At 39.0% G+C, this 27,311-nt stretch overlaps 1 protein-coding gene across 3 annotated transcripts in view; it reads right to left on the reverse strand.

The window, feature by feature from the left end:
• DCUN1D5 (defective in cullin neddylation 1 domain containing 5) overlaps window positions 1-27,311 on the reverse strand; it is a 50,070-nt gene that overhangs the window by 20,644 nt on the left and 2,115 nt on the right. Inside the window, exons 2-3 of one of the 3 annotated variants that reach the window (XM_030760054.2) lie at window positions 4,849-5,171; window positions 2,740-2,831 (exon numbers count right to left, since the gene is read on the reverse strand). In XM_030760054.2, the coding sequence (XP_030615914.1) occupies window positions 2,740-2,831; window positions 4,849-4,934 (178 nt within the window). In that variant the 5' untranslated portion in view covers window positions 4,935-5,171. Of the gene's footprint in view, window positions 1-2,739; window positions 2,832-4,848; window positions 5,256-27,311 lie in introns of those variants that run through there. The other 2 variants (XM_022560561.3, XM_022560564.2) reach the window with 2 other exon arrangements.

Raw genomic sequence — 27,311 nt, forward strand, 5'->3', positions numbered from 1 at the left:
TTCTATCCCACCTTTTTTCTGATTCTTTATAAGACCTTAAAAGTGCCTTTTCACCTTCTATGCTTTTGTTCAGTAACAGGCCCAATGTATTACTGAATCCTTGCTGATGTAAATAGCACTCAAGATGAGAGGTGTTATGAAAGGGCAAAACCATCAGGCTTATCACACATGACCTATAATATATAATTAAGATTTGTGGTAAAACATTTTTAAAACTTAAAAAAAATCAATTTTCTGATGTTTTAATAACCATAAGGAAATGTTCCCAGGTATACCTGCAGGGTCTAAAACAATGCCGGCCATAGCAGATGCTCAGGAGAAAAAAAAAAAAAAAATCTGCTCAATGAAATGACACAGTACCTTCAACATAAACTACCTAGGAACTATACTGTTAATTTTGGAACAGTATTGTGAAAATATACAACCAGTAAATTTGATGCTGCAATACTATTACTCTTTTAATAATAGCTGACACTTATTGGGTTCTGACTATATTTAACCAGGTACAGTGATAAGTGCTTTCTTAACATGTATTATCTCAGTAGGCACAATTATTGTCTCCATTTTAAAAAGGGACATCCCAGTTACTGTTTATTTGGCAAACAAGTGGCACCTCCTTATCAATTAGGTCTCTGACCAAAGTAATCTCTAGAGAGACCTTCCCTATTCACCTTATTTGAAAGTCCATCCCAACTTTCTACTTCCTATCCCTGAATCATACCATATTTATTACTTTTATAATCCCCCACAATCTGTAATTATCTTACCTACTTAACTTATTTACTGTCTGTCTTCCCTGCTGGAAGGCAAGTCCCCCAAGGGCAGGGATCTTGTCTAATTTGTTTACCACTATATTCCCAGCACTTAGCACAGTGCCTGACCTACAAGTGCTCAATAAATATGCATCATTCAGTGAAGGACAGAAGATAAGTTAACCTAAAGTACACTTACTAATATTTTCTTTGTAAAAGAAAAACTAGCTGCCATGTACATATTTTAAAATAAGACAGTAGTAGTTAAAGCATAGGCTCTATGGTCAGAATGACCTGAGTTTGAATCCAGGTTCTTGTCACTGTATGATCTTGGGCAAATCACTTAATCTAAGCCTCAGTTTTCTCGTCTAGAAAATAAGGATAACACCACCTACTTAACAGAATGGTCATAGGAGAATTATATAATTAGCACAATTTCTGTAATAAAGATAGCAATTATTTTGCTGGCCATTAAAAAATGCTTGTATAGGAAATAAATGTTTAAATCAAATCTTATGCTACCCAGGAAAGTCCCTACGAGAAGTAAAACAAGCAAGCATGAAAGAAAAAAAAATTGACTAATTTTATGGTATCTAGTACCCTTTATAGGCAAAATAAGATGACTGACCTTTTGATTCTGTATCATTATCATACATACCGGTAAAACTGGCATTTTGAATACTGGGTCAACATTTTAAATGGAGGTCAAAAGAAAATGAATTCCCTCTATTTAATTTGGGTTAGTGGTTGTCTTGGGATGCCAGTAATAGCAGTTTTTCTGGTCTAGAAAGAATCTGTTCTGTTACTAAACAATTTTTAAATTATACTTTTGGGATCACTCAGTGGATCCCAACAGCGAAGTTACTGTCCTCCAAAATGGTCTTATTTTCCATACAGTTAGCCTAAACCTTAACCTTAAGTTCGAAGTACTCTTGAGACCTTAACTTCATTAGCAATAAATACAAGACAATGACTGCACATACACTTTTATTCTAAACAAACACTGAGAATGATAGTGATAAAAGGGGAAAAACAAAACAAAACAAAAAACCCAACCAGGGAGGCAGGTAAAAGAAATGAAACAAAGAGGAGGGAAGAAAAAAAAAAAACAAAAAAAACCTTTAAAATCAATAATTCCAAAAGAACTAAATCATTCTAAGGGGAAAAAAATTTCTTTTCATATATGCTTATGAAGAAGTTAATAATAAATGGAAAACAAGTGTTCTTTTTCATATATTTGCTTAACTCGTTGGCCTCATCCCAGGCTTTGACTTTTACCTCTGAACTACAGTTTCACCCTAGTCCTAGAGTTTTTCATTCACCACTTACAGGATTTACTGTAGTTTAAATTAGCTTCTTGAAGAAGCTTTCCCTGAAACTTCCAAGGCTGGATTATACATTTCTCCTATGAACTCTCACAGTGCATCTTCCTAATATAGCATATAGTACACTGTACTAATATCAGTCTGTTTATTATTGCATCTCCAGTAGAAATGAATGGCTAAATAAATAGCAATTATATTAAAGGGTAAATCTGTCATGTAATGATACACCTGAGTTTTAAATCTTTTACTATGTCTCCCAAGAGTTTCAGAAAATGTCAGTTTATGGTTCAGAAAAATTTCAAAAGAAAACTGAAAAGAAAAACAAATATAAAATGTTTTATTACATACTTTGTGTTTTCCAGAATACCAACTCTACTGTAGCCAATGGATGTAAACCAATAAGTGAATCTGTTTACAAATTTTACTAACAGTAAATGAGTTTCACTCCTCCCATTAAACATATACTGAATTATATATTTAAAGAAATATCAGCCTTAAAGGGCAACAAATTCTTAGCCTAACCATAATCCTCTGTCTTGACCCTGATCTCAGCACAAAGGACTAACACATAGCAGGCCTGCAATAAATAATTTGTTAAATGAATAAACCAAAAGAACGTTTTAAAGCATGTGACTGTTATCTTCTTATATTAATTTCATTACCTGCATACTCATAAAACCAAGCCAGGCACTTCTTGCTTGAAAAATGTTCCTCTCCACTTATTAGTCTAGCAGGGGGTTGGGATCTGCAATAGCTTAGAAAACACACAAATGCCTAAGAATTTTAACAAGTCTCAACTTTTAGTGAAAAGCTAAGTTCAATATGAACTACTTCAATTCAAACCAAAGTATTTTTTTTTACAGTTGGTGTTATAGGGGAAAATTGGAATTGTTAAATACTTGCAATTTGAAACAGTAATCTATATATAAAAATTTCTGTCTAACAAAACCCAAATGCTACTTTGCTCACTATCAAATTCCAAAAATATCACGAAAATTATTTCCCCCAGATTTCAAAAGACCACAAAGAAGTTCAACCTGATGGTCTCAATCCAGGACTGGTAGTTGGGTATAAATCTTTACAGTGATTCTTCTGCTGATTTGTATGGAAATTACATATGTGTATAATTTGAAAACAAATCTTACAAAGTATATTTTGATACTCAGTGAATCAATATTTCAGAATAATATATATTAAGAGTTGTTTATTTATCATCTACCAAACTTAAATCAATATTTTAAAGACAAAAGATAATATAGGAGTTAAGGCTATAATTAGATTCCACAGATTAAAAAGAAAAAAAAAAAAAAAACCCTAACAGAAAATACCAATTCAAATAATTGGGCCAAAGCCTTGAGGATTTAATGAACAGAGAACCTTTTCTCAAGGTTCCACACTACCACAATGACTTAGGAATGCTATAACTTATGCAACTGAATAATGTAATATAAAATAAGGGTGCCATATTTAAAATTTTAAGTTGATAGAGCAAAGTATCACCTGAGTTGTAATAATACTGACTGCTCAGCAGTTTTAATGTGCTTAATTTAAATAATTTTGATACATTATACAATTAAGATTACTACAAGTTAATGTGACAAAAAATTAATTTGCATGTTTCAAAAAAATATGAGCTAATGGAGTAACTATGTCAAATTCTAGTATGAGTTATCAAGAGGTATAAGAAAACAGCAGTATCTTTCACAGTAATAGTCCAAGAAATACCCTTGGGCTCTTTTGCCAAACACAGTAATGAGGAAAAAAATTCAACCAATTACAAAAAGGATAATGCAGACTAAAGAAGTCACCTACCTCACATTTTAAGCAGACCTCTCTTTAAGGATAGTTCTATCATTATCTCTTCTTTATAATGCTGGTGGCTACTTTAAATGGTGGCATCTTAAGTTGTTACATTAAGTGCCAACCACTAATGCAGTCAAGACACCCGAAAAGGGAATTTTAAAAACTCACTTCTCACACCTAAATAGCAGTGATTTTTTGCAGCATACAACGTTGCTGTAATGCCTTAATGACACGCTACTAGGGGATCAAAGAGCTATACAACTACAGCTCTGCCTTTTCTTTTTCTCCAAGAGGATACAGAGTACAATAGCTCTCAAATTATTAATATTTATATTGAGAGCTAACAGCATCCTGATGGCTGAAAAACAAAACGCACGCAGGGCCTTTCCAACTCCGCACATAAGGACTTGGCTCAGGTGGAGGCGCTATATACTTCCAGAAAATGGGGCTCCTACTGGGATGGTCCGGGTTAGATCACTCCAAATACTAAATCTGGAGGGCAATTACAGCATAAGGAGCTTTTTTTCTACCATTCCCATGGCAGTTGTCAGATCAAAATTCCTCGTGCTCTATTCCTTTCTTCACACTCTACAAAGAAATTCTAGAAGTGACCCTTGCACGGATCTGTACTCACTTCTAGGTCTGGAAGGAAGGAGGGGGAAGGGATTAAGGGAGTAGGGGGTAACGGGAAAGAGGGCAATTTGCGTACGCATTCTTGTTTCTCCACCTTCCCTGGCACGTAGGCTCAACGTGAGGCGACTCTCCGAGTCCCTTCGCTGGCGCCAGAGCACACAAACCGAACATGAGGTGGAGCCGAGCGCAGACTCGCGCGGTTCCCCGCCTCCCACCTAGGTTTATCAGAGGGAGTTCACCTCTCCCCAGCCCGAGCCCCGGAGACCCGGCCCGCCTCCTTCTTCTCTAGCCCTGCAGCAGAGGAGGTAAGACTGAAGGGTAGGGGAAGGTGGTACCTGGAGATTTTACACTTTTTGAGGCCTCCGTCTTCCGCTACTGCCGCTGCCACCCCAGGAGATTTTCTCTTCTTCTTCACCGGCATCTTCCGCCCTCCCCGGCAGGGCGGGCAGGGGAGCCGGGGAAGGGGCTTGCTGTCAGCTGAAGACTCCTCAGTGCTGGCACCCGGTTCCCAGAGACAGCAGCAAGCGAAGGAGCAGAGTCGCCAGCCCGCCCCAGAGCGGCCCAACCCGGCCGCTGCCCGCTCCCAGGTCCCCTCCTCGTCCTTCTCTGCTCGAGGCAGCGGGTACTCCTCGCCGGCAGGCACTGCGGCTCGATCACACTGGGAAGAGAACGCGGACAGCGTAGCACCTCCACCAGTAACACACTCGGAGTGCAAGAGGCTCACCCCGACCCGGACGCGAATCGCCCAGGGCCGGAAGTGACGCAAGCGCAGAGACGGACGCTGGGAGGGGCGTGGCTTTGGAGGGTCCCCGCTACCTTCCGCCCTTCTGGGTTACACTGTGTGGACTCCGCGGTCGGGGAAATTGGAATGTATTGGTCGTTTGACTGCCTTAGGTTGTCCAGTATATCCAGACCTTTCTCACGAAGCTTCCACCCTGACCTAATACTGAAAGTCACCCCCCAAAAAGGTCTTATGAAACCACTAATACTCTGCAGTTGGCGTTAAAAATAACCTGGTAAAGTAAGCCAGGTTTCACTTCTGATCTCTTCCGTGCGGTAACCTAACGTTGTTTCCCACCCCTTAAATGCATGTTTCTTTATGGGCCATCGATCAGCCTCCCACTTACCCATCCCCACTTCTCCGTCGTCCCTGACCTCTGCTTATTACTTTTTCTCTTATTAAAACTTAGCTCCACCATTTCTGTTTCACAGAGCTCAACTTTCAGAGACAGTAGGTGATCGCTGACCTAGTAAAGAGGAATTTGAAGGACAAGTCTAAGGGATTATGCAGTTCCCTGTTACTTAGCATCAAAAGAATGTTGTTCTAGAATTCTGTAATCCTCCAACCCAATTAAAAGTGCATGAGGCAAAAAAAAAATTTTTTTTAATAAGATCAATTCTCTAAAAAGAAATAGCATCTGTAAGTAGAGGACAGAAAACTGTTAAAACTCAGTGCAATCAGCAAAATCTAGACTGTCAGAAGATCTACAAGAAAAATGACCGAGATTCCACAACAAATTATTAGAAAGAGGGAGAGAGAAGGAAATTTTTAGAAGATACTTTAAAAATAGATCAATCACTTTTTGTATGTGGTTCTTCTTTGAATCTTTATTCAAATGGCATAAACAATGTTTTGGCATTTATGGGACAATTGGAAAATTGAACATAAGCTGATATTTGATAAAATTCTAAAACAGTCAAAATTATGTGTATGACAGCTATCAGTGATGCTTGGGGTTTGGGTTGGGGTGGTGATGGAGGGGGAAGACTTGACTGCAAGAGGCACAAGGGAACTTTTTAGATAATAGTAATATTCTATATCTTGATTAAGGTGGTGGCGTATATACTTGTCAAAACTCATTGAACTGTACAACTAAAAATGTACGCCTTTTATTGTATGAATGTCATTCCTCAGTAAGGTTGATTTAAAAGGTGCCTAAAAAATCCCACAAAACAAAACAAAGGACAATAACAAAACCCTATTAGACATAACCAAGCTTATTTCTTCAAGAAGTGAGCTACAAAAGCTAAACATCCCTTTTCCCAAATGGGACAAAGGAAATGGGATAAAGATCTAAAGGAGAGGCACGAACACCTCAGAGGACAATGTTCAAGGGATATCCTTACAGGGAGCAGAATGAAGGCCTATTTGAAGGATAAGAAACCCTCATAATGCCTGTCTAGCAGGATACCAGCATTGTTACAGACCCGGGACTATTGCACATCTTCTTTTCTAAATAGGAATATTTATTGTGGTTATCGTGTCCCTTCTCCACTGTTGTTTATTGCATGAGAGTGGGGAGCAGATAATTGTCTCTGAGTTCACAGGTGACTGGACCATAAAGAGCCACTTCCAGATGTAAGGAAGAAGACCCCATCACACCTGGAGATTCTAGAGATTCAGCTGAATGCACTGACTGAATAGGAGCCTGCCTGCATCTATAGAATTCTCTGAAAAAAAATACAATTGTGAGTCTATGTATGATATTCACTCATTCAGTCTGTTACTCAAACAATATTTAGTGATCACTTAAACTAGGAACTGCTGGAATTAGGGATATAAAAGGCAGGTATGACTCTTGCATTCATGATGCTTACAGTTTGGAGGAGGAAATATATGTAGCCTATTTACATTTAAAAGAACATTATGAACAAAGAATAGGGTCAATAATCTATGCTTGTTAGTGATATTAAAGGGAAGGTGATTTCCCTGGAAGTCACTTAGATCATTTTCTTCATTGCTTTCCCTGATCAGTACATAATGCACCACTATACCTCCATTCTCAAAATAAAGCATTCCATTACTCCAATTGCTCTAATAGAAGGGGCATCACTGTGAGCAGTATAGAATTGCCTAGTTATGTGGTTTTAATCTTTTCTGCTGTTCACCAACACACAGATATACATTATTTTTCATCAAGAAAGCACCTAGGGCTTCCCTGGTGGCGTAGTGGTTGAAAGTCCGCCTGCCGATGCAGGGGACATGGGTTCGTGCCCCGGTCCAGGAAGATCACACATGCTGTGGAGCAGCTAGGCCCGTGAGCCATGGCCGCTGAGCCTGCGCGTCCGGAGCCTGTGCTCTGCAAGGGAGAAGCCACAACAGTGAGAGGCCCGCATACCGCAAAAAAAAAAAAAAAGAAAGAAAGCACCTAGAATGGAGAAACAAACTATGACAGAGTACTGTGGTTCTTTGTTGTGTGCTATAATTTTTTTTTAATAAAAGTAAATTAGAAGGAAAGGGAGGGATGAAACATTTACCTTAAATAGAAACACATGTGTTCTGGTTTCAAATCCAAAGACACTCAGTGACTTTAGGTAAGACACAAAGCTTCCTTTCTCTTTCATCTTATTTTACTGTTACACGAAGGCTATAGAAAAAATAACTAAATAATATCCATCCATAGAGACAGAGGACATATATGTATGCCAAATGGGGCAGTGGGCAAAAGGACTGAAACTGAGCCATAGCTTTGATCTATTTGACATTTTGGTTGTATATTCATCCCTTAGCTTGGGGGGGGGGTTATAGCATGAAGCTATGAAAAAGATCATTTAAAATTGTTGTATCTATATCAAAGCAGCCAAAAATAGTGCTCTGAAATATATTAATTCATATATCCTGTACGTAGTCTATTTTTTTCTTAACACTTCTTTAAAATAGGGCATTTCAACTTGCCAGAAAAACAAACAATACAAAAATTAAGTGATCTGTGGGATGCCACTTATTATTGGGGTCCTGGATCTATACAAATACTCTCCTTTCCATACATTAACATTGATATTTTTCAAAATAACCTTATAGGTCAAAATTTTGTAAAATACTTCCATATATATAAACCCAGAGATAGAAGACTATGGAAATATCCTGGCAGTCCAGTGGTGAGGACTCTGTGCTTTCACTGCCACGGGCCTGGCTTCCATCCCTGCCTGGGGGAACTAAGATCCCTCAAGCCATGTGGGGTGGCCAAAAAAAAAAAAAAAAAAAGACTATAAGAGACAAATATGGAGAGACAAATAACAGTAGAGAGACAAATAACAATGAAAACACAACAATCCAAAACCTACATGACACAGCAAAAGCAGTTCTAAGAGGGAACTTTACAGCAGTACCATCTTACCTCAAGAAACAAGAAAAATCTCAAACAACCTATCCTTACACCTAAAGCAACTAGAGAAAGAAGAGCAAACAAAACCACAAGTTAGTAGAAGGAAAGAAATCATAAAAATCAGAGCAGAAATAAATGAAATAGAAACAAAGAAAACAATAGTAAATATCAATGAAAGTAAAAGCTGGTTCTTTGAGAAGGTAAACAAAACTGATAAACCTTTAGCCAGACACATCAAGAAAAAAAGAGAGAGGTCTCAAATTAATAAAGTTAGAAATGAAAAAGGAGAAGTTACAATGAACACCACAGAAATACAAAGGATCATAAGAGACTACTACAAACAACTATATGACAATAAAATGGACAACCTAGAAGAAATGGACAAATTCTTAGAAAGGTGCAATCTTCCAAGACTGAACCAGGAAGAAATAGAAGATATGAACAGACCAATCCCAAGTAATGAAATTGAAACTGTGATTTAAAAACTCCCAACAAACAGAAGTCCAGGACCAGATGGCTTCACAGGAGAATTCTATCAAACATTTAGAAAAGAGCTAATACCTACCCTTCCGAAACTCTTCCAAAAAACTTTAGAAGAAATAACACTCCCAAACTCATTCTACAAGGACACCATCACCCTGATACCAAAACCAGACAAAGATATCACAGAAAAAGAAAATTACAGGCCAATATCACTGATGAGCATAGACTCAAAAATCCTCAACAAAATACTAGGAAACTGAATCCAACAACACATTAAAAGAGTCATACACCATGAGCAAGTGGAATTTATCCCAGGGGTGCAAGGATTCTTCAATATACACAAATTAATCAGTGTGATACACCATATTAACAAATTAAGGAATAAAAACCATATAATCATCTCAATAGAAGCAGAAAAAGCTTCTGATAAAATTCAACACCCATTTATGACAAAAAATCTCCAGAAAGTGTGCATAAAGGTAACATATGATGGCCATATATGAGAAAACTAGAGCAAACATCATTCTCAGTGGTGAAAACTGAAAGCATTTTCTCTAAGATCATGAATAAGATAAGGATGTCCACCCCCACAACTAGTATTCAACATAGTTTTGGAAGTCCTAGCTATGGCAGTCAGAGAAGAAAAAGAAATAAAATTAATCCAAACTGGAAAAGAAGAAGTAAAATTGTCACTGTTTGCAGATGACATGAATCTATACATAGAAAATCCTAAAGATGCTACCAGAAAACTATAAACAATGAATTTGGTAAAGCTGCAGCATATAAAATTAATACACAGAAATCTCTTGCATGCCTATACACTAACAACAAAAGGTCCGAAAGAGAAATTAAGGAAACAATCCCATTTATCATTGAATCAAAAAGAATAAAATCCTTAGGAATAAATCTACCTAAGAAGGCAAAAGACCTGTACTCAGAAAACTATAAGATATTGGTGAAAGAAATCAAAGATGACACAAACAGATGGAGAGATATGTTCTTGGAAGAATCGATACTGTGAAAATGACCATACTACCCAAAGCAATGTACAGATTCAATGCAATCCCTATCAAATTACCAATGGCATTTTTCACAGAATTAGAACAAAAATATTTACAATTTGGATGGAAACACAAAAGACCCCAAGCCACCAAAGCAATCTTGAGAAAGAGAAATGGAGCTGGAGGAATCACAGGCTCCCCAACTTGAAACTATACCAAAAACTACAGAAATCAAGGCAGTATGGTACTGGCACAAAAACAGAAATATAGATCAATGGTACAGGATAGAAAGCCCAGAGATAAACCCATGCACATATGGTCACCTAATCTATGACAAAGGAGTCAAGAGTATACAATGGAGAAAAGATAGTCTCTTCAGTAAGTGGTGCTTGGAAAACTGGAAAGCTACATGCAAATGAATGAAATTAGAACACTCCCTAACCGCACACAAAAATAAACTCAAAATGGATTAAAGATCTAAATGTAAGGCTGGATACTATAAAACTCTTAGAGAAAAACATAGGCAGAACACCCTGACATAAATTGCAGCAAGATCTTTTTTGATCCACCTCCTAGAGTAATGAAAATAAAAAGAAAAATAAACAGATGGGACCTAATTAAATTTAAAAGCTTTTGCACAGCAAAGAAAACCATAAACAAGATGAAAAGACAACCCTCAGAATGGGAGAAAATATTTGCAAATGTAGCAACCAACAAGGTATACAAACAGTTCATGCAGCTCAGTATCAAAAAAAACAAACAACCCAATCAAAAAATGGGCAGAAGATCTAAATAGACATTTCTCCAAAGAAGACATACAGATGGCTAAAAAACACATGAAAAGATGCTCAAATCACTAATTATTAGAGAAATGCAAATCAAAACTACAACGAGGTATCACCTCACCCCAGTCAGAATGGCCATCATCAAAACATCTACCAACAATAAATACTGGGGAGGGTGTGGAGAAAAGGGAGCCCTCCTACACTGTTGGCGGGAATTTAAACTGGTGCAGCCGCTACGGAGAACAGTATGGAGGTTCCTTAAATAACTAAAAATAGAGCTACCATATGATCCAGCAATCCCACTCCTGGGTATACGTCTGGAGAAAACCATAATTCGAAAAGATACATGCACCCCAATGTTCATTGCAGCACTATTTACAATAGCCAGGACATGGAAGCAACCTAAATGTCCATCAACAGAGGAATGGATAAAGAAGATGTGGTACATATATACCATGGACTATTACTCAGCCATTAAAAAGAATGAAATAATGCTCTTTGCAGCAACATCGATGGACCCAGAGATTGTCAAACTGAGTGAAGTAGTCAGGCAGAGAAAGACAAATATCATACGATATCAGTTTTATGAGGAATATAAAAAGAGGGTACAAATGAACTTATCTACAAAACAGAAATAGAGTTACAGATATAGAAAACACACTATGGTTACTAGGGGGTAAGGGGAGGGAGTGATTAATTGGGAGATTGGATTGACATATACACACTACTATATATAAAATAGATAACTAATAAGGACCTACTGTATAGCACAGGGAACTCTACTCAGTACTTTGTAATGAGCCTATATGGGAAAAGGATCCAAAAAAGAGTGGATATGTATTTATATATGTATAACTCACTTTGCCATACACCTGAAACTAAGAGAACATTGTAAAGCAACTATATACCAGTAAGAAAAAAAAATGAAAAAGAAAACAGTATCAATGGGATGTTAAAACAGAAATTCCTATCTTGGAGCTTTAGTAAAGCCTACAAGAACTCCTAGTGTTTTCAAGAGGCCCAGCAGTGCAGAACTATGTAGCATATGCCATGTTCCCCTTACATCCTAAAGCAGTGTGCTAGAGCACATCAGTTACAGCCTGACACTGGCTATCATCCACTCCAGGACTCAGATTGAGAGGGTAGCCACTATCTGGAACATTGTTTGTCATGATGACAGAGGGAAAGGAAAACATGGTGAACACGTGTTTTTGGATGGGTGGCAGAGAAAACCACAAGTGAGTGCAGGGAGCTTGTGTTTAGGTATTTTCTTATAAACATTTTCACAGCCTTAAGCATACATGGATGTCGTGTTTTTGTCTCACTGTATACTTCCCAAACTTGATATTAGAAAGTTGGCATAGTGGAAATTGTTTCTTAAAATAAGAACCACCATTAAAGTGATGTATTTGCCGTTTTTAACTTTGCAACCTTGGATAAAACATTTAATTGTGTTGTGATTCAGTTTTGGCATCTGTATAATAATAATATATGCTTTATCTAGACATCACAGCATTGTATTGTTGAGAAAGTAAGGGACTTCCCTGGTGGTCCAGTGGTTAAGAATCTGTGCTTCCACTGCAGGGGGCGTGGGTTTGATCCCTGGTCGGGAAGCAGCCCAAACAAAAAACAAACAAAGAAAACAGTAAGAAAATATGAAGGTGCTATCAAAACTTCTAAGGGGAACATAATTATGTATCAGCTGGAGTCCTTAGTGTACAGCCAACCAAAAGTCAAGTTCTACTAGTCTAGAAAGGATAGTTACTTAAGGTAGTCCACATAATCAAAGAAGGATTGCAAAGAAGGAGGCGTCCCCCGGCCCGGGAAGATCCCACATGCCGCGGAGCGGCTGGGCTCGTGAGCCATGGCTGCTGAGCCTGCGCGTCCGGAGCCTGTGCTCTGCAACGGGAGAGGCCACAACACTGAGAGGCCTGCATACCGAAAAAAAGAAAAAAATAGCGTGATCTATACAGGGCAGTTTGACTAGGACTTAGCAAGTTCTTCGGCTTTGGTTAGGCATCACTTCTTTGGAAAGTCCATAGGTGACATGTGGGCAGTCACTGAAGGCCCTTCCTACTCAGCACTGAGCAGATTAGTTCACATGACTCTGCAGCCTAGTCAGCGAAGGCAGCGATTCCTAGAAAGGCAATAAATGATCTGCAAATAGTCTCAGACATTTACTTCGCACCCACACTGCTCTAGGCCCTGAAAATGACGATGTTGGCATTTCTTATCATTGAGTCTGATCCTCTCCAAGTGTTCCTCACAGATCTACTCCTTCATCTCTAGCCTCACAGAGACCTCATCCGAGATCAACTTCTATCCAACTCTTGAACCGACTCTAGCCAATTGTTATGGCATAAACTCTATGCTCTGCTTCTTTCAGGGCCTGGACTTTTAATTTGCAAGGGCCTTCTTGTCTCTAAGGAAAATATGGCTCATAAGAAACAAAAATTTTGTCTTTCAAATGCATTTTATTTATTTATTTTGTTACTATCATGAGGTTTCAAGAGCATATTTTTAAAGTAAAAAAAATTAAACATTAACTGATTTTCATTTCTGACTTTACCATCATAATTCTCCTCGAGGCAATAAGAATGACACTGATTAAAATGTTCATGAACAAGAATGTTCAGAAAAGAAAAGCACACAAAAATTTTTTCAAGATGTTTTCTCTCTATGGGCTAAACAACCAGAGAATTCTCAGATATGCTCATGGAGCCAGCCCTGTACACAACTTAAGAGAAAGTCAAGGCCTGAGCAACCTGCGGATTCATTCAGTGGAGCTCCAGGTTTCTGTGTCAGGGAGTGCTATGTGTTCACTGAAAGTCATTCTTTCTTATCCTGGAGACATAGTAAGATTATATTTCCTGCCCTGCCATGAAAATCTCCTGCCTTAGGCTGCTCTTTACCTGCCAGTCAGCCAGATTCAAATCACTCAGGAGAGGATTCTATCATCCCAGGGAATAGTGGAGCCCCAAAATGGAAGTAGTCTAGATCCCTCAATCATCACATGGAAGATTGCCTGCAAAATACCACACTGAACTGTCAAATGAAGGAGAAATATGATTCTGCTATGTTAAGCCACTGAAATTTCAGGGTTGTTTATTGTAACACTTGCCATACCTTGACTGTATTTGTCAGGACTAGGCTATGTTACAATAACACCAAAATCTCAGCATCTTATCAAATGAAAATTAATTTCTTGTTTACAGTATGCCATCAAGAAGACTCTAGTCATCATAGCTAGGCTGATAAAAACCTCATCTTGACTTATGCTTCCATGATCACCACAGCAGTGGAAAAGAACTATGGTAAATCATACATTGGCTTTTAATGTTTCTGTGCATATGTGATATATCACTTCTATCAAAACAAGTCAAATGGTCATGCTTATCTTTAAAAAGAACAAAGAAATGGAATCCTACTATGTGTCAAGAAAATGGAAATCCAGACATATTTGGTAAATGACAGTAATGACTACCACATGAATACAGACATTTGTGTTTGGAAGGAGGGTGCAGAAACATAAAATATGTTGTATAGAATAAGTAGGCAGCAGGCAAGAAAGAAGCAGAGTAGCAGGCTAGTTAGCTGGACAGCCCTACTGTGCCTTGGCAAAATATTTAGTAAAACTGTCCCCAATGAGAAGTAGGAGTTAACCATGAACCTAGTGAGACTCTAATTCTATGGGAAGTAAATGGAGGCAGAGTGATAATGTGTCGGTTACAGTTATCTGCCTTTAGCAAGATATTATGTGAAAGAGGGGAGCTCACATGAGAACTGTTTGGTTTTTTTTTAGGAGAGATAGAAGAGTACTAAGGAATTCTAGAGATCAAGGTCCTTTCAGGATTAGAAAAGCTGACTGCTCCTAGATCCTAAGTAACAAAAGATAAGACTGGAAAAAATTTAAGTGACAAAGGCACTAAAATATCTCTGTTAAAATAAAATGTGACTCAATCTTTTTGCAAAGATCAAATTAAGGTTTTTAACCTTGCCATCCAAACTTGTTGCTGCAGATAGCCTCAAGATAGCCATCCTTAATTAAGTTGAGAGTGGGGGGCATATGTATGAGGAAGCAAAGAAATAAATCATTCTCGAGAATTATATATGTATAAGAAAGAACTAGAAAGTGGAATTTAGAATATGGAAGTAAAAGCAAACATGTTAGAAAGTTTGCTAAGTTTAAGGGAATTGTGTTGTTCAAGAAACTAGGTACCTGGACTAAAAAAGACTTTGAGCCTTAAAACAACCATCAAGCTCCTAGAATTTCCCCAGCAGGAAGACTGGATGTCTTATTTTTTTTGGTTTATAGGTTGCTGGGCCATGCGGAGCCACATTTGAACCTGCTGGAAAGGACTGTGCATCACATGGAAACCTTAGATCCCTTTCCTTTCTCTAATAAAGGAGTCCCCAAAATATGTATTCATTGACTTCACAGCTCAATTCCTGACAAGGACACTAGATATATGATAGGAATAACTTCACTGGTGCTGAAACCATGCACCTCGGATTGGGACTTGAACACATGGGCTGGGACTCAAACCTAGCCAAAACCCAGATTGGGGCTTGAACCCATTGTATTTCAGTTGAAATCACACACCTGGTCTCAGGGCTTAATGAAGCTCAGGTTCTTTATGTCTCAGCACAGAAGGAATTCAGTGAGAGGCAAAGTGATAAGTAAGAAGTGGATGTATTTAGAGAGATACATATTCCATAGACAGAATGTGGTCCATCTCAAAAAGCTTGAGAGCGGCCCCAAAATATGGGGTGGTTAGTTTTTATGGGCTGGGTAATTTCATAGGCTAACAAGTGGGAGGATTATTCCAACTATTTTGGAGAAAGGGCAGGGATTTCCAGGATTTGGGCCTCCTCCCACTTTTTGGCCTTTTATGGTTGGCCTCAGAACTCTGTCATGGCACCTATGGGTGTGTCATTTAGCATGCTAATATATTACAATGGGCGTACAATGAGGCTCAAGGTCTCCTGGCAGTCAAATCTTCCACCATATCGTACCTAGTTGGTTCTACCAGTTTTTCTCCTGTCCTCAATGGCTATGTCATTCTTTTAAAGGTTGTGCCCTGCCCCCTTCCCTCCTGTTTCAGTTTCAGTGAATATATTTCTTAGTGGTGTAAAATTTCAAATTTTATATTTGTTAGATAACTCAAAGGTGCCAAGGCAATGCTTGAAAAATGGGAATTGCTACTGTTACCCAAAATCTGGGTTCACCTCCTGGTGGGTGTCGAGCCAATAGATACAAACAAGCCAAAGATTGAGAGAAGGAAGTATTTATTACTTGCAGCAAGTAAGGAGAACACTGGGGATCTTTCCCAAAGCAGTGTCTCCCCTAACAGCAAATTCAGGGAAATTTTAATCTAAGGGTACATGCATATTCATGAGGGGCCTTGAGCAGAGGAGAATTCAGCATAGAACTGGGGCAAAGCTTGACAGAGTCCAAGTTTTAGTTGATTGAAGTCAGGAGGGTCAACATCATCATTCCACCCTCCACCTGGATGGGGGCCTAAGTTTCTGCAGAACTCAAAGATATGTTATTATGTGTATCACTTGAGGAACCAGGACCCTGCCCAAGGCTGCACTATTTTGTCTTTTTTTTAAAAAATAAATTTATTTATTTATTTTTGGCTGCATTGGGTCTTCATTGCTGCTTGTGGGCTTTCTCTAGATGTGGCAAGCGGGGGATACTCTTCGTTGCAGTGTGCAGGCTTCCCATTGTGGTGGGTTCCCTCGTTGTGAAGCACAGGCTCTAGGCACATGGACTTCAGTAGTTGTGGCTCCTGGGCTCTAGAGTGCAGGCTCAGTACTTGTGGCACACAGGCTTAGTTGCTCTGTGGCATGTGGGATCTTCCTGGACCAGGGCTTGAACCCGTGTCCCCTGCATTGGCAGGCGGATTCTTAACCAGTGTGCCACGAGGGAAGTCCTGCACTATTGTTTCTTGACTGTTTCTCCCTAGTTTCTGCATTCCGTCCCTTAAGATCATTAATTACTGAGACTTGTTCAAGGGCAAGCATTGCCACCAGGCTTAGATCACAAAATGGCTTAGGCCAAAATGGGTTCTTATGTCAAGAAAGCCATTCCTGGTTCTCTTTCTCTGAGGACCCCCTAACCTCTCTGCTTACATTACTTGGCCTCTTTTCTTTAAATTTATCCTAAGCTACCCTGCTGAGTAAACTGTTGCTGCCAATTATTTGATGTTCTATTCTCAGAGCAACAGGCTGTGATGTCACAGTGTTATTCTATCATAGAATTTATTCAAAACAGATGCTAGGCTGTGAAGCAGAAAGCTCTGATTTAATTGCATGTAATTTAACAATCTTTCTATGTAAATAAAAATGGAAATAGAAATAGAAGCTAAAAGACTCAAAATAGCAGTTTATGTGAACAATTTTTCTTAATAGTTACCATGGTACAGGGCGGAGTCCAGACGGCAGAGTAGGAGAACTAGGAGTTTGTGTCCCGTTACAACTAGGGCACCTACTAGGCACTGGTGGGGGGCCTTGGACCCCTAAGGGGACAGGAAGAATCCCCACGCGACCTGGTAGGATGTGTGTTGGGGGGAAGGAGGCGGGGAGGAAAAGTGGAGGTGTGATGGGACCAGTGCCCCTGAGGGGCAGCAGGGGGAGGGGAGGGGTTCCCACCCTTGGAGGGGACCACTCACAGGGAGGGTATAAGCGGGGACAGGGAGAGACCTTCAGGGGGTAGGGGAATTGGAGGGCAATATGGCCAGCGCCTCCCCCACCAGCTTGGGCCCCAGTGAGCCTGCTGGGGTCCTGGGTCTGAACCTTCGCCCTCTGTGGCCCCCTCCAGCTGTGCAGGTCCTGGGGTCATGGGATGGAGGGAGGGAGGAAGAAAAGTGGAGGCAGGATGAGACTGGCACCCCTGAGGGGTGGCTGGGGAAGGGGAGGGGCTCCCATGCTTGGAGGGGCCCACTCACAATGAGGGGATCAGCGGGGACAGAGAAAGACCTTCAGGACATTGGGGGATCAGAGGGGAACCCGGCCATGGTCTCCCCTGCCCACTCGGGCCCCTGCGAGCCTGCTAGGGTCCCATGCCTGAACCTCTGCCCTCCAGGGCTCCCTCCTGCTGTTCAGATCCTGAGCTTAAATCCTGCACCCCATGGCAGGGCCTTTTCCAGCCTCACAGGTCCTGAGCCCAAGCCCTGCCACCCCCTGCCCCCTGCAAAGGCCTTTTCCAGACACAAGGGTCCTGGGCCCTGGGGGACCCCACTCCACCAAGGCTTCTTCCGGCTACGAGAGTCCCGACATGAGCCCTGCCCCACTCCCCACCCCCCCACCAAGGACTTTTCCAGGCTTTTTTTTTTTTTTAGCTGTTGTGATTCTGCCTTGTTGTTTCATTTTTCTTTTTTCTAACACTTCTTAAGCTTTCTAATTTTATTTTATTTTTTATTCTTTATTATTGTTCTGCTCCTTTTTGTTTGTCACCTTTTTTTTTTTTTTTTTTTTGCCATACCGCGAGGCTTGTGGGTTCTTGGTTCCCAGGCTGGGGGTCAGGCCTGACCTACTGTGGTGGGAGCACCAAGTCCAAATCACTGGACTAACAGAGAACTTCAGACCCCAGGGAATATTAAATGGTGTGAGCTCTCCTGGAGGTCCTCATCTCAGCACCAAGACCCGGCTCCACCCAACTGCCTGCAAACTCCAGTGCTAGATGCCTTGGGCCAAACAATCAGCAAGATAGGAACACAGCCCCACCCATCAAAAAAAAAAAAGAGATGACAAAAAAATATTTTACACACGAAGGAGCAAGGTAAAAACCTATAAGATCAAATAAATGAAGAGGAAATAGGCAACTACCTGAAAAAGAATTCAGGGTAATGATAGTAAAGATGATCCAAAATCTTGGAAATAGAATGGAGGTATGGATTGAGAAAATACAAGAAATGTGTAACAAGGACTGAGAAGAACTAAAGAACAAACAGTGATGAACAACACAATAACTGAAATGAAAAATACACTAGAAAGAATCAATAGCAGAATAACTGAGGCAGAAGAATGAATAAGTGAGGTGGAAGGTAGAATGGTGGAAATAACTGCTGAGGAGCAGAATAAAGAAACAAGAATGAAAAGAAATGAGGACAGGGCTTCCCTGGCGGTACAGTGGTGGAGAGTCCACCTGCCAATACAGGGGACACGGGTTTCTGCCCTGGTCCAGGAAGATCCCACATGCCGCAGAGTGGCTAGGTCCATGAGCTATGGCTGTTGAGCCTGTGTGTCTGGAGCCTGTGCTCCACAACGGGAGAGGCCACAACAGTGAGAGGCCCGTGTACCGCAAAAAAAAAAAAAAAAAAAAGAAATGAAGACAGTCTCAGAGACCTCTGGAAAAACAGTAAATGCACTAATATTCGAATTATAGGGGTCCCAGAAGAAGAAGAAAAAGAGAAAGAATCTGAGAAAATATCTCAGCCACCCAAGCCCAGGAAGTGCAGAGAGTACCATATAGGATAAACCCAAGAAGAAACATGTCAAGACACATATTAATCAAACTAACAAAAATTAAATTCAAAGAAAAAATATTAAGAGCAGAAAGGGAAAAGCAAAGAATAACATACAAGGGAATCTGCATAAGTTTATCAGCTGATGTTTCAGTAGAAACTCTGCAGGCCAGAAGAGGGTGGCAGGATATCTTTAAAGTGATGAAAGTAGAAAACCTACAACCAAGATTACCCAGCAAGGGTCTCATACAGATTTGACAGAGAAATCAAAAGCTTTACAGACTAGCAAAAGCTAAGAGAATTCAGCACCACCAAACCAGCTTTACAACAAATACTAAAGGAACTTATCTAAGCAGGAAATACAAGGAAAGAAAAAGACCCATAAAAACAATCCTAAAACAATTAAGAAAATGGTAATAGGAATATACATATCCATAATTACCTTGAATGTAAATGGATTTTGTGTCCATTAGAATGCACACAAAAATAGGACCTGTGTATATGCTGTCTACAAGAGGCCCACTTCAGACCTAGGGACATATACAGACTGAAAGTGAATGGATGGAAAAAGATATTACATGCAAATGTAAATCAAAAAAAAGCTGGAGTAGCAATACTCATATCAGATATACTAGACTTTAAAATAAAGACTACTACAAGAGACAAGGAAGGACAGACACTACATAATGATCAAGGGATCAATCAAAGAAGGAGATACATCAATTATAAATATTTATGCATCCAACATATGAGCACCTCAATACATAAGGCAAATGCTAACAGCCATAAAAGGGGAAATTGATGGTAACAAAATAATAGTTGGTAACTTTAACACCCCACTTACACCAATGGGCAGACATCCAGACAGAAAATAAATAAGGAAACACAAGCTTTAAATGACAAAATAGACCAGATAGACTTAATTGATATTTATAGGACATTCCACCCCAAAGCGGCAGAATACACTTTCTTCTCAAGTGCTCATGGGTCATTCTCCAGGATAGAGCACATCTCGGGTCACAAATCAAACCTTGGTAAACTTAAGAAAATTGAAATCATGTCAAGCACCTTTTCTGACCACAGTGCTATGAGATTAGAAATCAATTACAGGAAAAAACCTGTAAAAAACACAGACACATAGAGGCTAAATAATTCACTATTAAATAACAGAGATCACTGAAGAAATCAAAGAGGAAATAAAAAAATACATAGAAACAAATGACGATGAAAACACAACAACCCAAACCTATGGAGGCAGCAAAACAGTTCTAAGAGGGAAGTTTATAGCAATTCAGTCTCACCTCAAGAAACAAGAAAAATCTCAAATAAACAATCAAACTTTACACCTAAAGCAACTAGAGAAAGAAGAACAAAAAACCCCCCAAAGTTAGTAGAAGGAAAGAAATCATAAAGATCAGAGCAGAAAAAAATGAAATAGAAAAAGAAAACAATAGCAAAGATCAATAAAACTAAAAATTGGTTCTTTGAGAAGATAAACAAAATTGATAAACCTTTGGTCAGGCTCATCAGGAAGAAAAGGGAGAGGATTAAAATCAATAAAATTAGAAATGAAAAAGGAGAAATTACAACTGACACCACAGAAATATAAAGGATCATAAGACACTACTATAAGCAGCTATATGCCAATAAAATAGACAACCTGGAAGTAATGGACAAATTCTTAGAAAGGTACAACCTTCCAAGACTGAACCAGGAAGAAATATGAACAGACCAATCACAAGTAATGAAATTGAAACTGTGATTTAAAAACTCCCAACGAACAGAAGTCCAGGACCAGATGGCTTCACAGGTGAATTCTATCAAACATTTAGAGAACAGCTAATACCTACCTTTCCGAAACTCTTCCAAGAAATTGCAAAGGAATGAACACGCCTAAAGCTCATTCTACGAGGCTACCATCACCCTGATACCAAACCAGACAAAGATATCACAAGAATGAAAATGACAGGCCAATATCACTGATGAACATAGACTCAAAAATCCTGAACAAAACACTAGCAAACTGAATCCAACAACACATTAAAATGATCATACACCCTGATCAGGTGGGATTTATACCATGGATGCAAGGATTCTTCAATATATGCAAATCAATCTATGTGATAAACCATATTAACAAATTAAAGAATAAAAGCCATATGATCATCTCAATAGATGCAGAAAAGCTTTTGACAAAATTCAATACCCATTTATGATAAAAACTCCCCAGAAAGTGGGCGTAGAGGGAACCTACCTCAACATAATAAAGGCCATATATGACAAACCCACTGCAAACATGATTCTCAATGGTGAAAAACTGAAAGCATTTCCTCTAATATCAGGAATAAGACAAGGATGTCCACCCTTACCACTATTATTCAACATAGTTTTAGAAATCCTAGCCATTGCAATCAGAGAAGGAAAAGAAATAAAAGGAATCCAAATTGGAAAAGAAGAAGTGAAACTCTCACTGTTTGCAGATGATATGATACTACACATAGAAAATCCTAAAAATGCCACCAGAAAACTACTAGAGCTAATCAACGAATTTCGTAAAGTTGCAAGATACAAAATTAATGCACAGAAATCTCTTGCATTCCTATACACTAACAACAAAAAATCAGAAAGAGAAATTAAGGAAAAATCCCATTTACCTTTGCAACAAAAAGAATAAAATACCTAGGAATAAACCTACCTACGGAGGTAAAAGACCTATAGTCAGTAAACTATAAGACACTGATGAAAGAAATCAAAGATGACACAATCAGATGGAGAGATATACCATTTTCTTGGATTGGAAGAATCAATATTGTGAAAAAGACTACACAGCTCAAAGCAATCCCTATCAAATTACCAATGGCATTTTTCACAGAATTAGAACAAAAAATTTTACAATTTGGATGGAAACACAATCCCGAGAAAGGAAAACAGAGCTGGAGGAATCAAGCTCCTTGACTTTGGACTATACGACAAAGCTAAACTATTCAAGACAGTATGGTACTGGCACAAATATAGATCAGTGGTACAGGATAGAAAGCCCTGAGATAAACCCACGCACCTATGGTCACCTAATCTATGACAGAGATTAGAGGACAAGTCTATGACAAAGGAGTCAAGAATATATAATGGGGAAAAGATAGTTGCTTCAGTAAGTGGTGCTGGGAAAACTGGACAGCTACATGTAAAAGAATGAAATTAGAACACTCCCTAACACTATACACAAAAATAAACTCAAAATGGATTAAAGACCTAAGTGTAAGACTGTAAACTATAAAATTCTTAGAGGAAAACGTGGGAAAAACACTCTTTGACATAAATTGCAGCAAGATCTTTTTTGACCCACCTCCTAGAGAAATGGAAATAAAAACAAAAATAAACAAATGGGACTTAATTAAACTTAAAAGCTTCTGCACAGCATAGGAAACTGTAAAAAAGACAAAAAGACAACCCTCAGAATGGGAGAAAATATTTGCAAACGAAGCAACTGACAAAGGATTAATTTCCAAAATACAGAAACAGCTCAGGCAGCTCAATATGAAAAACAACAACAAAAACAAAAAACAAAAACAAAAACAGCTCAATTGAAAAATTGGCCAAAGGCCTAAATAGACAGTTTTCCAAATAAGACATACAGATGGCCAAGAGGCACAGGAGAAGATGCTCAACATTACTAATTGCTAGAGAAATGCAAATCAAAACTACAATGGAGTATCACCTCACCCCAGTCAGAATGGCCAACATAAAAAATCTACAAACAATAAATGGCAGAGAGGGTGTGGAGCATATGGAACCTTCTTGCACTGTTGGTGGGAATGTAAATTGATACAGCCACTATGGAGAACAGTATGGAGATTCATTAAAAAACTAAAAATAGAACTACCATCTGACCCAGCAATCCCACTACTGGGCATATACCCTGAGAAAACCATAATTCAAAAAGACACATGTACCCCAATGTTTATTGCAACACTATTTACAATAGCCAGGATAGGGAAGCAACCTAAATGTCCACTGACAGAAGAATGGATAAAGAAGAAGTCATACATATATGCAATGGAATATTACTCAGCCATAAAAAGAAATGAAATTGAGTTATTTGTAGTGAGGTGGATGGACCTAGAGTCTGTCATACAGAGTGAAGTAAGTCAGAAAGAGAAAAACAAATACTGTACGCTAATGCACATATATGGAATCTAGAAAAATGGTACAGATGAACATATTTGCAGGGCAGGGATAGAGATGCAGACATAGAGAATGGATGGGTGGACACAGAGGGGGATGTGGACGGCGGGATAAACTGGGAGATTAGGGTTGACATAAATATAGTACCAAATAGATAGCTAATGGGAACCTACTGTTCCCATTAGGATCTCAGCTCGGTGCTCTGTGATGACTTGGATGGGCGGGATGGGGGGGTGGGAGGGAGGTCCAAGACAGAGGGCATATACGTATACATATAGCTGATTCACTTCATTGTACAGCAGAAACTAACACAACATTGGAAAGCAATTATACTCCAATTAAAAAATTCTAATAAAAAATAGTTACCATGGTATAAAGCTTTCTCTTCAGCACTTTACATTAGTGTTATGCATTTTTTAAAACAATATTAAAGGGTATTTAGTTGCAAATCTAAGGAAGACTGTTTTCTTTTAAGCTAGATCATGCACACGGTAAAGAAAACATCATCAAAGCATCTAAAAAAAAAAAAAAAAGCATCTAAAAGAATAACTTGCCTGAATTGTCTCATAACAGGAGGTTCCAATAAAGAATGCAGTGCTGCCACCAAAAACTAACCAGGAGAATTCAGGAGGCACAAAAGGAGGAGGGAGGAGATGCCAACCCAAACATCCTGTCAAATTCCTAGAAACCTTCACACTGGAATCTATCTTGCCTGAGAGATCTGCACACCACCAGGATAGACCCTGATTCAGTCCAAGTATGGGCAACAAGCAAGATGACTGGCCAAAGACAACCTGGAAAGCAAAACCCATTACCATAAAACCTGAGACTGCAAGCCACGTGGCAGAGCAGCTCTCCTGGGTTCCCTTACCCTACTGCTCTCCACCTGGGTGCCCCTTCCCAATAAAGTCTTTTGCTTTGTCAGTACATGTGTCTCCTTGGACAATTCATTTCCGAGTGTTAGACACTCTTGGGCCCTGGAAGGGGTCCTCCTTCCTACAACAATTATAGAGGAAAAGATTACCTATTATAGTAATACGTTTTGAAAGTTTTTTTATACTGAGAACCTTAAAACAGTAGGTTCACTAGCATACTTCATTACACTGAAAGGCAAAATTAAAAGCGCTATATTTATTAGACAAATGATTATCATGTAACTAGTTATAGGTGCAACAGACTTTATTAAGACAACATACTGTAAAACAGCTTTACAAACTCACATGCCTACAGGGGCAAGTAGGCTACGTAAATTAGTGAAATGGTCAGGGTGTGAGACAGTGGGGTGGGTGAGTACACATCTTATCTGTAGCAGTCTGGATGGGCTAGATTAGGGCAGAGAAACAAAGAAGTCAATTGTTCAGTTGTTTAAGACAACAAAATTTGTTTGTTGCTCACACTACATGTTGGTCAAGGGTCAGCTGGGGACCCTGTTCTTTGTCATTAGAACAAATCTATCTAGATTTGACATATCTATCAAATGTCACTATCTAGAACATTATTGGTTACTATGGCAGAGGAAAAAGAAAGCGCACAGTTTATCTTGCTTAGTCCAAGCAACATTTTTTTCCTTAACTTGAAATATGTTAGAAGGTAGTCATTAGAACTGTTCTCAGATATTTTATAGCTTTCTTTCTTTCTGTGCACAAGGTACAATAGCACTTTCCTGCCTGCTTGCAATTAGATGTTACTATGTGGCTTGGTTGGCCAACAAAATGTAAATGGAATTGATGTGCATAAACTTTAAGAGCCACAAGGTTTCTTTTCACTCAATACCAATAAGACATATTTTCAACTAAAACAATTGTGACTATTCAAGGGAACTCCTATATAAGGTAATTTAAAACAAAGCTCAAGAAGTAGAAACAGTTTTTACCAAAAAGTTTACAATTAACTTTGATATTTAATTTTTAATATATAATGAAGCACTAGCATTCAAATAAATAGTATTTAACATCTGATAGAAGACTCAAAATATTTATTTAATCATAGTGTCTGTATTTTCTTATAGTGAAACCCAAGAGTATTGTCTGCAAGGAGCTCCACACTTTGATTTTGTTCTCCACCAATGTCTGTTTCTGATTCTCTTTGTTAGTGGAGATTGGGGAAAATCATCCCCACATTACCACATTTCTGGCCCATTCCCCCACCTCCTCAACCATGTCCAGGATTAGTCTGGGGAATGGAAGTAGACAGAAGTGCAAATGCAAGAATCATCTTCATTTATATGTATGAACTGATAAACACTAACTCCTTTATTTACATGGCTCCTTCCTCTCCCCTTATATTTTCAGTACAATTGACTACAGGAAGTATTGGGTCCCTATTAGAGTCAGGTGTAATGGTTAATGGCTATTTTCTGACTTAGGAGCAGAATTTGGAGAAATAGACTATTATTCCACAGGTACACATAAAAATGTATAGAGGTAAACATATTTAAGTATTTGAGTTGAACATTAAATGTCATATTAGAATATATATTTCATTGTACTGGTGATTGAAATCTGTAAATACTATGCCCTAGAGTAAGTTTCAGCTTCTCTAAGTGTGAAGAAGAGGTTCTGAAATTACATTCTTTCATGTATAGCTCCCCCAACAGTGTCTAAGGATAGTAATTAGATGACTATTCTTTTTTTTTTAATTTTGTAATCTTTTATTTATTTATTTATTTTTATTTATTTTTGGCTGTGTTGGGTCTTCGTTTCTGTGCGAGGGCTTTCTCTAGTTGCGGCAAGTGGGGGCCTCTCTTCATAGTGGTGCGCGGGCCTCTTCACTATTGTGGTCTCTCTTGTTGCGGAGCACAGGCTCCAGACGCGCAGGCTCAGTAGTTGTGGCTCACGGGCCTAGTTGCTCCGCGGCATGTGGGATCTTCCCAGACCAGGGCTCGAACCCGTGTCCCCTGCATTAGCAGGCAGATTCTCAACCACTGTGCCACCAGGGAAGCCCAAGATGACTATTATTTAATATGAAAAATGATATTATAACAATCTTATGGTATTTTTTCTTCCAATTGAATAAGAGTATAAAGAGTGTATTTAATAAGTGGGGCAATATTTTTTAACCATCATTATGTTTTTAATATAATTTGCCCAATATTTGTCAAACATAATGGATAAAACAGAAAACGTTTTTTTTCCTCTATTCACTTTCATAAAATAGATACAGATAACTTAAGAGATCATCTAGAACGGTGGTAACCTGGGAAAACTTGAGTTATTTTTAGGGGTCTGTGAGGTCAAACTATTTCCACAATAGTAAGACATTTTGTGCCTCTTTCACTGTGCTTGACATTTGATGGTGTAAAAGTAATGGTGGGCAGAATTCTAAAACAGCCCCGAGGTTTCACTCTCTGGTGGGCACACCTTGTATAACCTTCTCATCTTGAATGTGGGCAAATCCTGTGAATATAGTGGGCTACCACTTCCATGCTTTAGTTTACTACTCAGTTAACTTTGAGTTAATAAAGGAGATTATTCATTGGGCTTGATCTAATTGGGTAAAACCTTAAAAGGAATGGGGCCCTTTGGGTTATAAGAGATTTGAAGCACAGGAGAGATTTGATGTGTAAGAAAGTTCTCCATTGTTGGCTTTGAAGATGCAGGTAAAGAATGCAGTGGCCTCTAGTTGCTGAAGGTGCCTCCAGCTTATAGCCAGCAAAGAAATGGGGACCTAGGTCTTGCAACTTCAAGGAATCTAGTTCTGTCTCAGCTATATGAACTTGGAAGAGGACCCTAAACTCCAGATGAGAACTCAGCCTGGCCAACATGTTGAAC

Source organism: Delphinapterus leucas, chromosome 7 (genome assembly GCF_059928025.1).
Source record: "Delphinapterus leucas isolate spDelLeu-1000000601 "Yukka" chromosome 7, BTC_Dleu_Yukka2, whole genome shotgun sequence".
NCBI lineage: Eukaryota > Metazoa > Chordata > Mammalia > Artiodactyla > Monodontidae > Delphinapterus > Delphinapterus leucas.